At 44.9% G+C, this 14,050-nt stretch overlaps 1 protein-coding gene across 1 annotated transcript in view; it reads left to right on the top strand.

Annotated features, from left to right (window-relative positions):
* The first annotated feature begins 572 nt into the window (after window positions 1-572).
* msantd2 (Myb/SANT DNA binding domain containing 2) overlaps window positions 573-14,050 on the top strand; it is a 32,899-nt gene continuing 19,421 nt past the window's right edge. The window contains exons 1-2 of the mRNA XM_085968067.1: window positions 573-1,841; window positions 9,756-10,104. Coding sequence (XP_085824193.1) covers window positions 1,263-1,841; window positions 9,756-10,104 — 928 coding nt within the window. The 5' untranslated portion in view covers window positions 573-1,262. The remainder of the gene's footprint in view (window positions 1,842-9,755; window positions 10,105-14,050) is intronic.

Raw genomic sequence — 14,050 nt, 5'->3', positions numbered from 1 at the left:
ACAGTACACTTCTAATATATGTATTTAGGTCAACCAATATCATCAAAGAGATGGCAAGGTTACTTCAACTGAGTTAATCTTAATATATTTAAAAAAATAAGCCAGGTTTATAATTTATCTGGGCCTAGTACATTTATTACATTATTGGGGCAGGCTCCTCTTTCAATGATTCTAAAGAAGTTATGCTTTACCAGGAGATAAAAGCCCTCTTTGTCCCATGATACACCAGGGGCATTTACTGGGGGGCCATCTTTGAGCGGGGCAGGAGCCCTCATGTCACAGCTGGTTAGCAAATGAGCCTGATCGACACCACAATGTTACAACCTCACATTTAAAAAAATGTTCTAAAGGGATTGTTCTGACGTAAAATTATCACCTGTATTCTTATCTCCAGCTATGGGCGAGGAAAGTGCTTGCTTTCGGCGCCATCTTTGAAGGGGGCAGAGACGCCATGTTGTGCCTCTTGCCCCACAATTCAGCGGGCGGCAGTCACGGGCGCCATCTTTGAAGGGGGCACGAGCCTCGCTTCCCCTCTGACCTGCTATCATGTAATCTAAAGTACGTACGCTTGTGTTTTCAAAATTACATACAGTTCTTAAGGTGCTCGGGTAACGTGATTGTTCTTAAAATATTCTATTTTCGCAAGGGTCTATTTTAAGAATAGGTGCTAGACCATCAGAAACCAGCTAATCACTTGGAATGAGGTGGAATCACTTTGGGTTTTACAGAATCCATCTTTGTGGGGGGCACTAGCCGCTCGCCCCCCAGATCCTCTCAACCTGCAGATTACCCGCTTCCGAATCAGATCACACTTTTTCCAGTGTTCTACCTATCGCTTAAAGCCCTTGCGCCTCGGTTGTTGCGGGTGAACGGTGCACAGCGGAACTAAATAAAAAAGTGCATTTGAAAAGGACGCCATTTTTGAGCGGGGCCTTGCAGTCTCGCCTCCCATGTGCTCGGCCCAAGGCGGGGGGGGGTAACCTACCGAACCGCGGTGGCGTTTTACATCAGGGCAAAACCTTGACTGACAACGGGATAGTACTCTTTGAAATACTTTCCGCTCAGTTAGCTGTGTGTGACTGGCGTTACAGCGGAATTATAATGAAATGAGCGGGTGAAGCCGCCATTTTGGAGCGGGGCGTCTGCCCCACAATTCTCCAGGCGGCAGCGCGCCCGCCATCTTGGTGCGGGGCAAGAGCTTTCCTCCTGCAATCTGCAGGTTTGTGTTTTCTCAGTTAACGCTCACTCGGGTGTGTGAAGTAATGAAAGTGATCCCTTGTGCCGGTTTGTATGACTGGATTGTTTTAATGGGGTGTGCTGACGGCTCTGCGGGTGGGTGCCGTTTTGCGCGGTCTGTGTGGCGGGGAGGGGGCGCGCTTTGCCCCTCTGTGTCCCACAATGCCCGCGGGCGGGTGCCCGGATGTGGAGGGTGGACGATGGCGGCGCCCAGCGCAGCGGACTCCCCGAGCCCGAGTTGGCCGAGCGCGGCGGCGGCGGCCCCGGCCCCAGCCCCGCCCGAGATCGCGGCTCCCGCCTGGCCGGAGGTGGTGGCGGCCGGCCCCCCCGCTCCCGCCGAGCCGCCGGCCCCCAGCTGGACGGCCGGCGGCGCCGCGCTGCTGCTCGACAACCCGGCGCCCAGCCCCAGCCGGCCGGCCGCCTGCCGCGGCATCTCCTGGACCCCGGCCGAGACCAACGCGCTGATCGCCGTCTGGGGCGACGAGCGGCTCCAGGACGTGCTGGAGGGCAACCTGCGCAACTCGCACATCTTCGACCGGATCTCGCAGGCCCTGCGGGAAATGGGCTACGAGCGAAGCGCCAACCAGTGCAAGGAGAGGATCAAGGTACCCGTGAGACTCTTAACTGGTAAACTAACTAGTAACTAGCACACTGGAGGCAGTATCTAGTAACCAGCGCCTTGCAGCCGGTATTTAGTACCTTGTAACTAGCGCTCTTTCCGCACTAACTAGTAATCAGACGTTGCAACTTGGTACTCTATAACTAGCACCTGCAACTAGCTAATGTTCTACAGTTAGTAACTAGTCTTTAGACACCCTATTTACTACCCTGTAACTAGTAACTAACATCTACAGCTAACTAACGTCCTACAGTCAGTAACTAGTAATCAGATACCCCACGTTGCAACTTATTACTCTGTAACTAGTAACTAGCACCTGCACAAGAATTAATGAAAGAAAACTTGCATTTATATAGCGCCTTTTATGACGACCTGATGTTCCAAAGCACTTTAGAGCCAATAAGTACTTTTGAAGTGTAGTCACTGCTGTAATTTTGGAATTAAATGTAGTGTACTGTTCGCAGTCAGTAACTAGCATCCTGCAACTAATTTATAACTAATGCAATGCAACTAATACCGTAAACCTCATTATTAACTGATCCAGTTTGGGAATTTTGTAGAACCGTTTCTCTAGAAAAATAAATTGAACAGTTCCTGCAAGTGGTTCATGCTCCCTTTGACCTGGAAGCGGTACCTTGTAGAGTTGCTGGACCAGAGGATTAATAAAGACTACTTGCAGTAATCTGTTTCCTGGCTAAATGGAGTCTTGATCTGTGCTACCAAACTCACAAATTTAATATAAATGTGTGAAAGTATTATGGTCTACCCATCCCAAAAATATCCTGCAGTTCCTTCACCATCCAATTGCCCCTTAAATGATTTGAGTTTTTTCCTCTAGCTTCAAGTCCACTCCATATGTTGATCATTCTTTTGTGTGAAGCATTTTCTGATATCGCGCCTAAATTTGAACCTGTGACCCTTTGTCTGACTCCCACATTTTAGTTTGGAGTAATTTTTCAGATCTACCTTTTCTCTCTGGTATACTTGCAGAGAAGGTCGTGTCTCCGTTGCCTCCTTCTTAGGCTAGAAAGGCTAGGTTTCTTGAGCCCTAATTCATTTTAATTCATTCGACACTAGAGATCAGCCTCCTGCCTCTTTCCTGGATTGCATCCAGGGCTTGAATGATTTTCACGTGTCTCGATATACAGAACTGACTGCAGTATTCAAGGTGTGGTCTGACTAGAGTATTGTACAGCTTGAGAATGACTTCATCCAAGTTGTACTCTGCTGTTTTACCTATGTGGTTAACATGCTGTTTTCTTTGATTACTGCTCTGCCGTGGTTGGGCATGGTGACATTTCTTTCAGCTTCACCCATAGTTATTACAATAACATTCATGTGTGATATTTGTTACTTTTTTTCTAAATATGTCCATCTTAAATTTCATCTCCTGTTCTTCTGTCCACTTCTTTATTTTGTCTAACTCCTTTTGTAGTTCCTGAGCTTATGCTTCAGAGTCAGATGATTATTTTATTATCATCTGCAACTTTAAGCAGTTTGCATTGCATTTCTGAATCTAGGGTTGTGGGTTGAAGAAGAAAATAACTTTCATGACCAGTGGGCACCGCAGGGTATAGAGTATTATAGACACCCATTATATTTTATCTGTTGCTTTATTAAGCATATTGTGTAATTGGATTTTTTGTTCTATAAGTGGTGCCCTAGGACACTTGCCACAATGAATTTGAGTTTATCTTTGGTGACACTGGGGCAACTTAGTGTCGCACCTATTGGTTAATTAAGAAAAGGCCCACTCCAGAAACTTAAGCACATAATTCAGGCTGACACCAGTGCAGTACTAAAGGAGTGCTGCACAGTCGGAGGTGTCATCTTTTAAATGAAACGTTAAACCAAGGCTCTGTCTGCCCTCAGGTGGACATAAGATGTCCCATGGCACTGTTCTGAATTTGTGCCGGTGGTCTGGCCAACATTATCCCATAACCAACACCACTAAAACAGATTATCTGCTCGGATCTGTTTCATTGGTGTTTGTGGGACCTTACTGTGTGCAAATCTCCTGCATTACAACAGTGACTACATTTCAATGGTACTTCATTGATTCTAAAGCACTTTGGGATGTACTGAGATTGTGAAATATGATAAACACAAGATCATAAATACAAGTTAGTTCTTTCAAGTAATTAATTTTGGTTTGGCTGATACTAACCTCTGATCAAATTTCACGGATAATCAATATATTTAGTTAAATTAAATAAAGGTGAGGTGCAAAAGTTTGGCAAATATCGGTACTATCATTAAACATACATACATTAAGAATAGTCCATAATGGGTCAATTAGCCACTGTAAGGACTTCTGAAGAAATATAATAGCCCCTTTTAGTTTTGATTAACAAAGTCTAGTTAATGGTGAGGTGATTTCTTTAGGTTTCATATTCAGTATAATGTATATTGAAACGTCTCGAGGAGGTCTTAACAAACGAGACAAAAGGCTGTTTTTTAATCAGAAAGCAAGAACTTGAGTACTGTTTAGGAGAAATAAAAACAGACAGTGGAAACACACCGCAGGTCAGTCAGAGAATCAACAGTTAATGTTTTGGGGATCTGCTTTCAACCCCTTAATTCTTTTGAAGTTAGGTTTTGTGCCAAATTTAACAATGTTACATTCACAAATATAATTGAAATTCTACACACACAAATATCTGGATCTATATATTAGTACAAGTGTGGATCTCAACTAGATTCTCCTCAGTGTAACAGAACGTGCATTTTCGTGCTCAAAGGTTTTCAAATTTCCAGACGGGTTTGTTGGGAGAGGTGTAATGGACACACAATTCGCTGGTGCAAATTACAGCTAACTTCGGCATTTTATATTAATGCAACAAACAGTAGTTTAAATCCATGAGCACTCTGATCTGGGCACAAAAAAGCGTTTTGCTTCTTCGATTAAAAATGAAATCAGTAGCTAAGAACCTGCGCGGAGCAGCTTGTATCTTGCGCCTTGCTGATCTAGTAACTAATACCCTGTATCTCACTTGCCCTCCATCTGAACTGGTAACTCGTACCCTGCACATCACTATCTCATCGCCTAAAATAGGAAAACAATAACATAAAAGACAGTGACTAGTAAGTAGCTTCCTGTTCCCAACCCAGTGGCTTGAACCACTGTAACCCTTCACTTAAAGAAGAATAAACTTGTATTTGTATAGTAACCTATATTTATATAGTACCTTGTCACACCCAAAAGCACTTTACAGGAAACTCTCGTTTAAACAGCACCTAAATATCTGGAATTCTCTATTAACCAGCAAAATTCATACTCCGAAAACAACACCTCAATAACCGGGAATGAGTCCGAGTCTCCCGCGGTGGCCGAGTTAGTCAGTGGGGGTAGTTCTCCAAACTGCCACTACTCGGCTTCTTGGCGCTGTCGGAAGTCCGAACACCTCAATAACAGGAGTCTGACTCTTTTTGTTAGTTAAAAATAGCCTCGGTAGATAACCCTCTCCGTCATCCGGAATTTTTAATCAACCGGCACCATCCCGGTCCCGCCAGTGCCGGATACCAGAGAGTTTCCTGTACAAAGAATGGACAACATATTTGGCATGTAGTCACTGTCGTTATGTGAATGAATGAGAACATAATCTATTTGGTGTTGGCCCCAAAACTCCCTGCTCTTCTTGAGATCTTTTACGTCCACCTGAGTAGTTAGATGGGGTCTCGCTTTAATGTCTCAACTGAAAGATGGCACCTCAAATAATGCAGTTCTCCCTCAGCACTCTATGAAGTGTCAGCTGTAATGGGGCTTGAACCTGCAACCTTCGGACTCCGAGGCAAGAGTGCTGCCAAGTTAACAATTAAACCGTTAACTAGTACCTTGTGCCTCAACCACGTAAACCAGGCCAGAAGTACCATACCCTAACCAGTAACTCGTTTTCTGCACATAAACCAATAAGTAATACCCTGCACCTCGCTAGCCTGGGCTGTACCACCTGTACCAGCACCATATATGCATACTGTGTATCTCTGAACTATCAGCGTGGAAAAATCAACTTGAATGCATTTAAAATTGTTCGCTCCCTCTTGTCCAGTCAGAGAATGGTTTGCTGTGGTGTGAGGCATTTGAAAGGAAGCTGCAGCCACCGTTTAGTTAGTTGCTTTTAGATTCAGAACCTTCCCTTTGTGTGGTTTAGATTGCAGGTCACTGGGTTATGAAAGGAAATCCTTTTTTTTAAGCAAGATGAGGGAGTCTTGAACTTTCAAACAGAAGAGAACAAATATCAAAGAATAATACTGTAGCTCATCAACTAATCAGTGCAAGTGGTGATAGTAAAGTGAGGACATGGTAAGAGTCTCCCCAATGATTCAGGGGGAATGTGCACTGTGACGTGGGGTACAGAGCCATACAAGCTGAATGTCCCAGTGTTGGACCCTACCTGGTGCTGAGGATTTCAGGCAGACTGGGAGTTGGGGCATTACAATTGGTTTTGAGCTGTTTTTATGCCGTGGGTTAGGGGACAGAAGATCAGGGCTCAAAAACAGAGACCTGTCGATGCTGAGAAAGGAGCGTTGTTGAATTCCACTTGTGTTTTTTTTAAGTAAATTTTTGCCCACATTTCTACTCTGTACTAAATCAAACTCTTTTTACATGTTGAGGGAATCAGTTCCCCCCTCCCCCCGGGCCAATCTCTCCTAGCCTTTGGGATATATGAAGCGATGTATGTCATATTTCTCATCCGTAGTATGTGCTGCCTGGGAAATTAGATCTGTGTTTTTTGGTGGACAGGAACAGAGTGTTCTGTGCAACCGCATGCAAACTAGCAACTCTGAAAATGGAGCAGAGGTGCTACTGCCTGTGAAATAATCAGCATATTTAAAAAATAAATATACATAACAGACTTTGGTGGATTCATCATTAGTTGTTGCAGCACCTACAATTTCAAATTTAATGTGTTGCATCTTTCAGAATGCATCCAAACAGTTGAGATATAAAAAATTCGATCTCATTATACTCCCACTTACAGTATAACTAGAGGATACATAAGATTTGGAATATCTCTTGATTTTAATTTCCTTTCCCAATGATACTGACTTTTGTAACGGTCTGCAGAAGGTCTACATTATACAAACCATTTGATTCCAATGTTAACACTGCAGTGACAGTTGCTTTAAGCATTATTAGATACTACAATGTCACGTTAGATCAGCATTCCACTACTAGAAGGTAAATTATTTAAAAATAAAAGCTGCGCACTTCTGTTGTGTAAATAAACTACTGCAGATGACACTGTTGAGTGTCATTTACTCCACTTGTGAAGGCGACCAGTATAAATCACTAATTGTTTGGTCTCCTATGTATGTCAAATGAAATAATAACAGAATATACTGGAAAGACGCAGCAGATTATTCAGCATCTGTAAAGAGAGATGGCGGGTTAATGTTTTGTGTATAGACCCTTCATGATGCGAATGTTTCCGGTGTAGACCTCTATACAGGAAACTTTGTGTTATCCGGAGGCTAAATGTCCGGCAAGCTCGAGCCATCGGCAAAAACCAGGAGCCGTTTTGTTAGGTTTTTTTTCTTCTCGTGGCTTTTTTTTCCAGCAGTCAGGCTCTGCAAAGTCTCTCCTGAAGCTGTTGCTAAGCGACAGACGTTTCCAAGGTACGGCTGACTGTTTAGAAGCTGTTGCTAAGCAAGTGTGTTTGTTGCCAGATACGGAGATGAAAAGCTCCGTATGCTTCAACATTAACGCTGGTTTGTCCGACGGTTTTGAGGGAACGGCAACAGCTCGGTCCCGTCGGTGCCGGATAGCGCACACTTTCCTGTACCTGAAACATTACCTGGCCTTTTCTCTTCAGAGCTGCTGATGGACCTGGTATGTATCTCCAGCATTTTCTGTTTTTTATTTGTACACGGCGTGGCCATTGTGTTGAACAGCTCCATATGCAGCACCTTGTTCCGCTTAATGACTGCACATAATGCTCTCCAAAGTGGCCCTCCAAGTTGCACCCCACCCTGACCTGGACCCAAGCCGCCATTACTTCATCGTTGCTGGGTGAAAATCCTGGCATTCACTACCTAGCCCCACGATGGGAGCACAGGTGCCACAGTGGTTCAAAAAGGCCCATAACCATCTTCTCGAGCCACTTGGGGGTGGGCCAAAAAAAGCAGCCTTGCCAGTGTCGCCCACATCCCCATCAATCCAATTGGGTACGGTAGCACCGTGGTTATGTTACTGGACGAGTAACCCAGAGGCCTGGACTAATGACGGGGACATTACAGGCGACTTTGGTTTATCCGGAGGTTGTATGTCCGGAAACCTCGATCTACCGGCAGAAATCAGGAGCCGTTTTGTTCGGGTTTTTTTCCTTCTCGTGACTTTGTTTTCAACAGTCGGGCTCTGGAAAGTCTCTCTCGAGCTGTTGCTAAGCTACAGAGATGCTTCCAAGGTACGGGCCGACTGTTTACAAGCTGTTGCTAAGCAACAGTGTTTGTTGTCAGATACGGAGATGAAAACGCTTCAACATTAACTTTGTATGTCCGGCAGTTTTGATAGATCGGCAACAGCTCGGTCCCGTCAGTGCCGGATATAACAAAGTTTCCTGTAGTTCAAATCCCACCACGGCAGCTGGAGAATTTAAATTCAATTAATTAAATAAATCTGGAATAAAAAGCTACTGGTCAGTAATGGTGAAACTACCGGGTTATCGTAAAAAAAAAAACCTTTAGGGAAACCTTACCTGGTCTGGCCTATATGTGACTCCAGACCCACAGCAATGTGGTTGACTCTTAACTTCCCTCTGAAATGGCACGCTACAAAGAAGTGTTAACAGCACTGTGGGAGTACCTTCACCACACGGAATGCAGCGGTTCAAGAAGGTGGCTCACCTTGAGGGCAATTAGGGATGGGCAATAAATGTCAGCGACACCCAGAACTCATGAACGAATAAAAACAAAAGTTGATATTTTTGGGCGAATTTTGTTTCAATTGCTCCAAATAAGCAGGGAGCTTCTATGATTGCCATTATCTTATGTGAGCTTCACTTCTCTCCAGACACAACTGTGTGCTGTCTCAAAGGGGGCCTCTGCTCTAAAAATGTAGGGCCGTTTAATCACTGGTGCCCGCACCTTCGCCAGTGCGCCGTAGTCCTGGTGTAAATATTTAGTTCCGGACTCTCTCTGAAGGGGAATAAGGATGCAAAGTATGTCACTGTAATTTGCTGTTGGTCATTCCATGGAAAGAAGCACAGCTCCGCTCCATACAGAAGGTGGTAAGTGCGGTGGCGATGAAGCAAATTGCTTGGCTTTCTTCTGTCACTATTGTGTGAAGAGTTGTTTCTGTCACCATGGTGTAACACGGTGTGATAAATTGGATATTGCACAGGAGACCTTTTCTGTCTTTCCTGATTTATCTTTGGTGTGGAGATGCCGGTGTTGGACTGGGGTGGACAAATGTAAGAAGTCACACAACACCAGGTTATAGTCCAACAGTTTTATTTGAAATCACAAGCTTTCGGAGCGCTGACTTCACCTGACGAAGGAGCAGCGCTCCGAAAGCTTGTGATTTCAAATAAAACTGTTGGACTATAACCTGGTGTTGTGTGACTTCTTACATCTGATTTATCTTGGCATGTATTGGGTGAGCAAGGATAATTTTGAGTGAATCAAGTTTTTTCAAAATAAATCTAAGGGAAAACTAAGGCCTGTAATATAGGACAGCACCAAGCGCAGGAGAGAAGGCCAAGTCGAACAAGAATGAGTGATTAGGAGCTACAAAATTTGGGTTTCTGAATCTGTGCCTGGTGGGAGGAAGGGAAAACTGAGGGAGGTAAGGAGTTCTGGGGTCCTGAGAAAGAATGAGTTGTCACGGGTGAGTTTTGATTTTGGTGCAGGTATTTAAAAACTGTTTTTAAGGCCTGACTTCTTTTCACCCCCCACACAGACTCTAAAGAGGTGCTATAGTCGGGTAAAGGAACGAGGTCGCGGGAAGAGAACCTGTAACTACACGTTTCAGCAACTGGAGCAGGTCTTCGGGCGCGTGCCTGTCGTGTGGGAGCCACACACCTATCAGCCTGTCCTTATTGACAGCAGCGGACTCTACCAGGACACAAAGTCGCACACTATTAACCTGGACGAAAGCCGGGAGGTGCAGCCGACTGAGTTGGAAGACTGGGGGATCCAGAAGCCAGATTTGCTCATCAAGCAGGAGCTGCTTATGAACCAGAATCAAGAGCTGCAGGTCTACCAGAAGCAGGATCTCTCTGCCTACCAGGACGCAGATGAGGACGTGGGTGAGCAACCTGTTTGCTTCATTCTTGTAGTATAACCAGAGGTTTATAGTGGCCATGGGATCTCTGGCATTTAGGTGTGGCCAGGCTTCCCCAATGTCTCCGTGGGTTGATTTATTGCCTTTGTACGATACCGAACCATGAAGATCAGGAAGTCACAGTTTTGTCTTCGGAGTAGAGACGTTACACAATCGCACATCACTACCTTCAAGACAGCTGAGTAGGTCTGTCAGTAACAGCCTCCCTAATCCAAGGGTGTTGCTAAGGCTAATTGTAGTGCTTGCTTCTCTGATTGATTGAGATCAACTAACTCAGCACAGACCAGGGATTGAACCCGAGATGCTTCCTGTTTAAGTTACTCGCTAAACTTGTTGAGCCGCAGAGAGGGGAGTCTGGAGCTCTGCACTTTAACCAAACTGGAGTCTTCCCTTGTTTTCTCTTGTGGAAAAACAGATATTCTAAAGGATTGTGTGTGTGTGTGTGAGCATCAATAGTTTCAACATTCCTTTCCCTTAATTCTAAAAAAAAATCCTTCGCTTCAGGGGCTTCATCCACCAGCGTTGCTGAGGAAGCTGTTGAATATATGGCTAGAAGTTGGGTGTCGGGTACTGGAGGCCTGCGTGTGTCCAACATGGGTAAAGTTTTCACTTCCCTGCGGAACCCATCCTGCAGCTCTTTTCCATTCATTTGTGGCCTCCCTGGTCCTGAAGGTGCTGGTTCATGCAAAAGTACCTTTGTGTCAATTGTCCTCCAGTACTTCATCCATTCTTCATATATATGATCATACCACCACCAGCAAGTTCCCCTCCAAGTCACACCCCATCCTGACTTGGAAATATATCGTCGTTCATTCATCGTCGCTGGGTCAAAATCCTGGAACTCCCTCCCTAACAGCACTGAAGGGATGGTAACGAGGACACAGATCTGAGGGAATTGGCAAAAGACCACAGATTAAGCCGTGAAGACATTAGTGGGAGTAAGGATGATCGGAGGGGAGAGTGCCCTTTTTCAGTTGCTGGCATCAAGTCAGGGGAGGACACCTAGCTAAATACCTCATTTAAAAAAAAAGCTTAAAAAGGATCCTACACTGGACATAATTCTTTTGACAACCTTTCTCTTCCCCACGCTCTAGTTTTTCTATGCATAAAATTGCACTTTCTCTGAGGAGAATGTGAGGCACAAGTCAAATTGGCAACAGCTTACCCATATTTCTTAAAATAGGTGAGAACACTCAGCAAAGTCGTGGCTTCACTTCCACTATGGAGTGCGGGTAAGAATGCGTGCAATTTAAAATAAAACAAAGGTAGGTGTCTCAAATGAGATGTCAGCCCTGCTTAAACCAAACTTGTCAACCCCAGTGAAGCCTGTCTCTGTGGGCCCAGTTGTCTATATTTCACCTATGACTGTTGCAGTCTGGGGTCGCTGAGGCAGGTCACCAATGCAAACGTGCTGGTGCCAGTGTTGTGATGTTACGTCAGCTGCTGCTCCCAACGCTGCTGCAGTACAAGGTTGCAGAAATTGACACTTTTTATTTTGTCTGTCAGAAATATCCAAGAGCCGCCAAAACCAACAGCAAAATGTTACTTTGCGTAACCTACTGTGAGGTGAGTTTCCAAAACGAGCCTTTAAGACAGAAGCTTGATTTTAAACTGTTTCCAGCACACTGATCCGCACACATGGAAGCTTAGAAGCGCACCTTTAATCAAAGAAAATGTTTAAATATTGTCTCTTACAGTGCTGCAGGCTAGTTTATTTGTTGGAGATTGACCAGGTTGCATCACTGGCAGAAATTGTGCTTTTCATTGGCTTTAATACCAACCTACAACTTCACATGACTAGTGCGAAAATATTGCAAGCTTTATTTGCCTGGAAAATGGATTGCCAGTAATTACTCTTTTTTTAGAGATATGGGCCAACGTGTGTGTGTGTGTGTGTGTGTGTGCGTGTGTGTCGTAATTCATCACCTCAAATTAAAACGCAAGTATGTGTTTCCACAGAAGTGATAAAAATAAAAACTGTGAATGGTGGAAATCTGAAATGAAACCAGCAAATCACCTGCCATCAGTAGTTCCCTCTGCATTTTGGACTAGAATACTGCAGAACTAAATGCTGGAAATGAGCAAGTTGTGGAATCGTATCTCGCACAAAGGTCGACATTTTGATTTGTTCACGGACCCTGCCGTGCATTTTCTTGTATTAATTTAGGATAATTCGGCATTTAAGGCTTTTCCTTTCATTTCCCCAGTGGAAACACGTGTATTTTAACAATTTACGCTCCGCAATGTAATAAATTACAGGAAACTTTGGTTTATCCGGAGGTTAACTGTCCGGAATGCTCGATCCACCGGCAAAATTCAGGAGTCGGTTCAATAAGTTTTTTCCCCACCAGTCAGGCTCTGCAAGGTCTAGCTAAAGCTGTTGCTTAGCTACAGAGACGCTTGCAAGCTACGGCCGACTGTTTAGAAGCTGGGTTTGTTGCTAGATACGGAGCTCAAAAGCTCCGTATGTTTTAACATTAGCGCTGGTTTGTCCGGCAGTTTTGATGGGACGGCAACAGCTCGGTCCCGTCGGTGCCGGATATCACAGAGTTTCCTGTAATATGGCCAGCACGGTGGATATAAAAGTATTCACTCTTGAGGCTGGACGTGGCCAGTCTGAAAGTTGTCCAGTGACCCTCATTTTTTTTTCTTATGATCTCACTCCCAGCCCGTATGGATTTTCCAAAAGGCTTTATTTTAATGCTAACAGTAACCCATTTATTTTAAACTGATTTCTGTTGGTGTTAAAATAATGCTGAATGGAAAATCCAGACTATCCTCTGTATAAGTGTGGTTCTAAATTGCACCTCTTGATGGCACCAATAGCTGTAGTGCGTATAGCCAGGCAGGAGACCTGCTGGTATGTTTATCCCCACCAATGCTGCCACTAGCATTTTAGTAAAGTTTAAGAATGGGCATGAGAAATTTCCATACTGCATCGCTCGAACTGTGGGAAATACCCGGCAGTAAGTACAGTTATAGAATCTGCGCTTCTGAACTTGGCTTTGTCTGAGAGCATTTTGACTTGTGGGTGAAATTGTGATGGTGACAGGTCTGTCACTGGTGTTTGTGGCAGTTTGATAGGATCACACATGGAGTGTATAACACAACGTTAAAGAGCGCTGGCTTGCGTTAGATTTTTGCCCTATAGACCATTGACATAACGGTGCTAAATATTCCCAGTGACTGCCCTGCACCATTTGGCTACAATTGTGCTTTTTACAGTTTTTTAATATATGGAAATGACCCCCTCTAGCTAGTTAATGTAGAGACTGTGGATTAGTTAATGTACTCAATGGTCCTAGGTTTTATTTGCTCAGATTTTGGGATGGCCGTCACTATGTGTGTGTGTGGTGTGTGTGGTGTGTGTGTGGGTGTGTTTGTGTGTGGGTGTGTTTGTGTGTGGGTGTGTTTGTGTGTGGGTGTGTTTGTGTGTGGGTGTGTTTGTGTGTGGGTGTGTTTGTGTGTGGGTGTGGTGTGTGGGTGTGGTGGGTGTGTGTGGGTGTGTGGTGTGGTGTGTGTGTTGTGTGGGTGTGGTGGGTGTGGTGTGTGTGTGTGGGTGTGTGGTGTGTGTGTGTGGTGTGGTGTGTGGGTGTGTGTGGTGGGTGTGTGTGTGGTGTGTGTGTGTGTGTGTGTGTGGTGTATTGGTGGGTGTGTGTGTGGTGGGTGTGGGTGGTGTGTGTGTGTGGTTGGTGGGTGTGGTGTGTGTGTGGTGTGGGTGTGTGTGGTGTGTGTGGTGTGGGGGTGTGTTGTGTGTGTGTTGTGTGTGGTGTGTGTGTGGGTGTGGTGTGTGTGTGTGGTGTGGTTGGTGTGTGTGTGTGTGGTGTTGGTGTGTATGTGGGGTGTGTGTGTGTATGTGGGGTGTGTGTGTGTATGTGGGGTGTGTGTGGTGTTGGTGTGTATGTGGGGTG

The sequence above is a fragment of the Somniosus microcephalus genome, chromosome 26 (genome assembly GCF_052327205.1).
Source record: "Somniosus microcephalus isolate GS21.2 chromosome 26, FLI_Smic_1.0, whole genome shotgun sequence".
Taxonomy (NCBI): Eukaryota; Metazoa; Chordata; class Chondrichthyes; order Squaliformes; family Somniosidae; genus Somniosus; species Somniosus microcephalus.
This window is presented reverse-complemented; position numbering and strand designations above follow the sequence as displayed.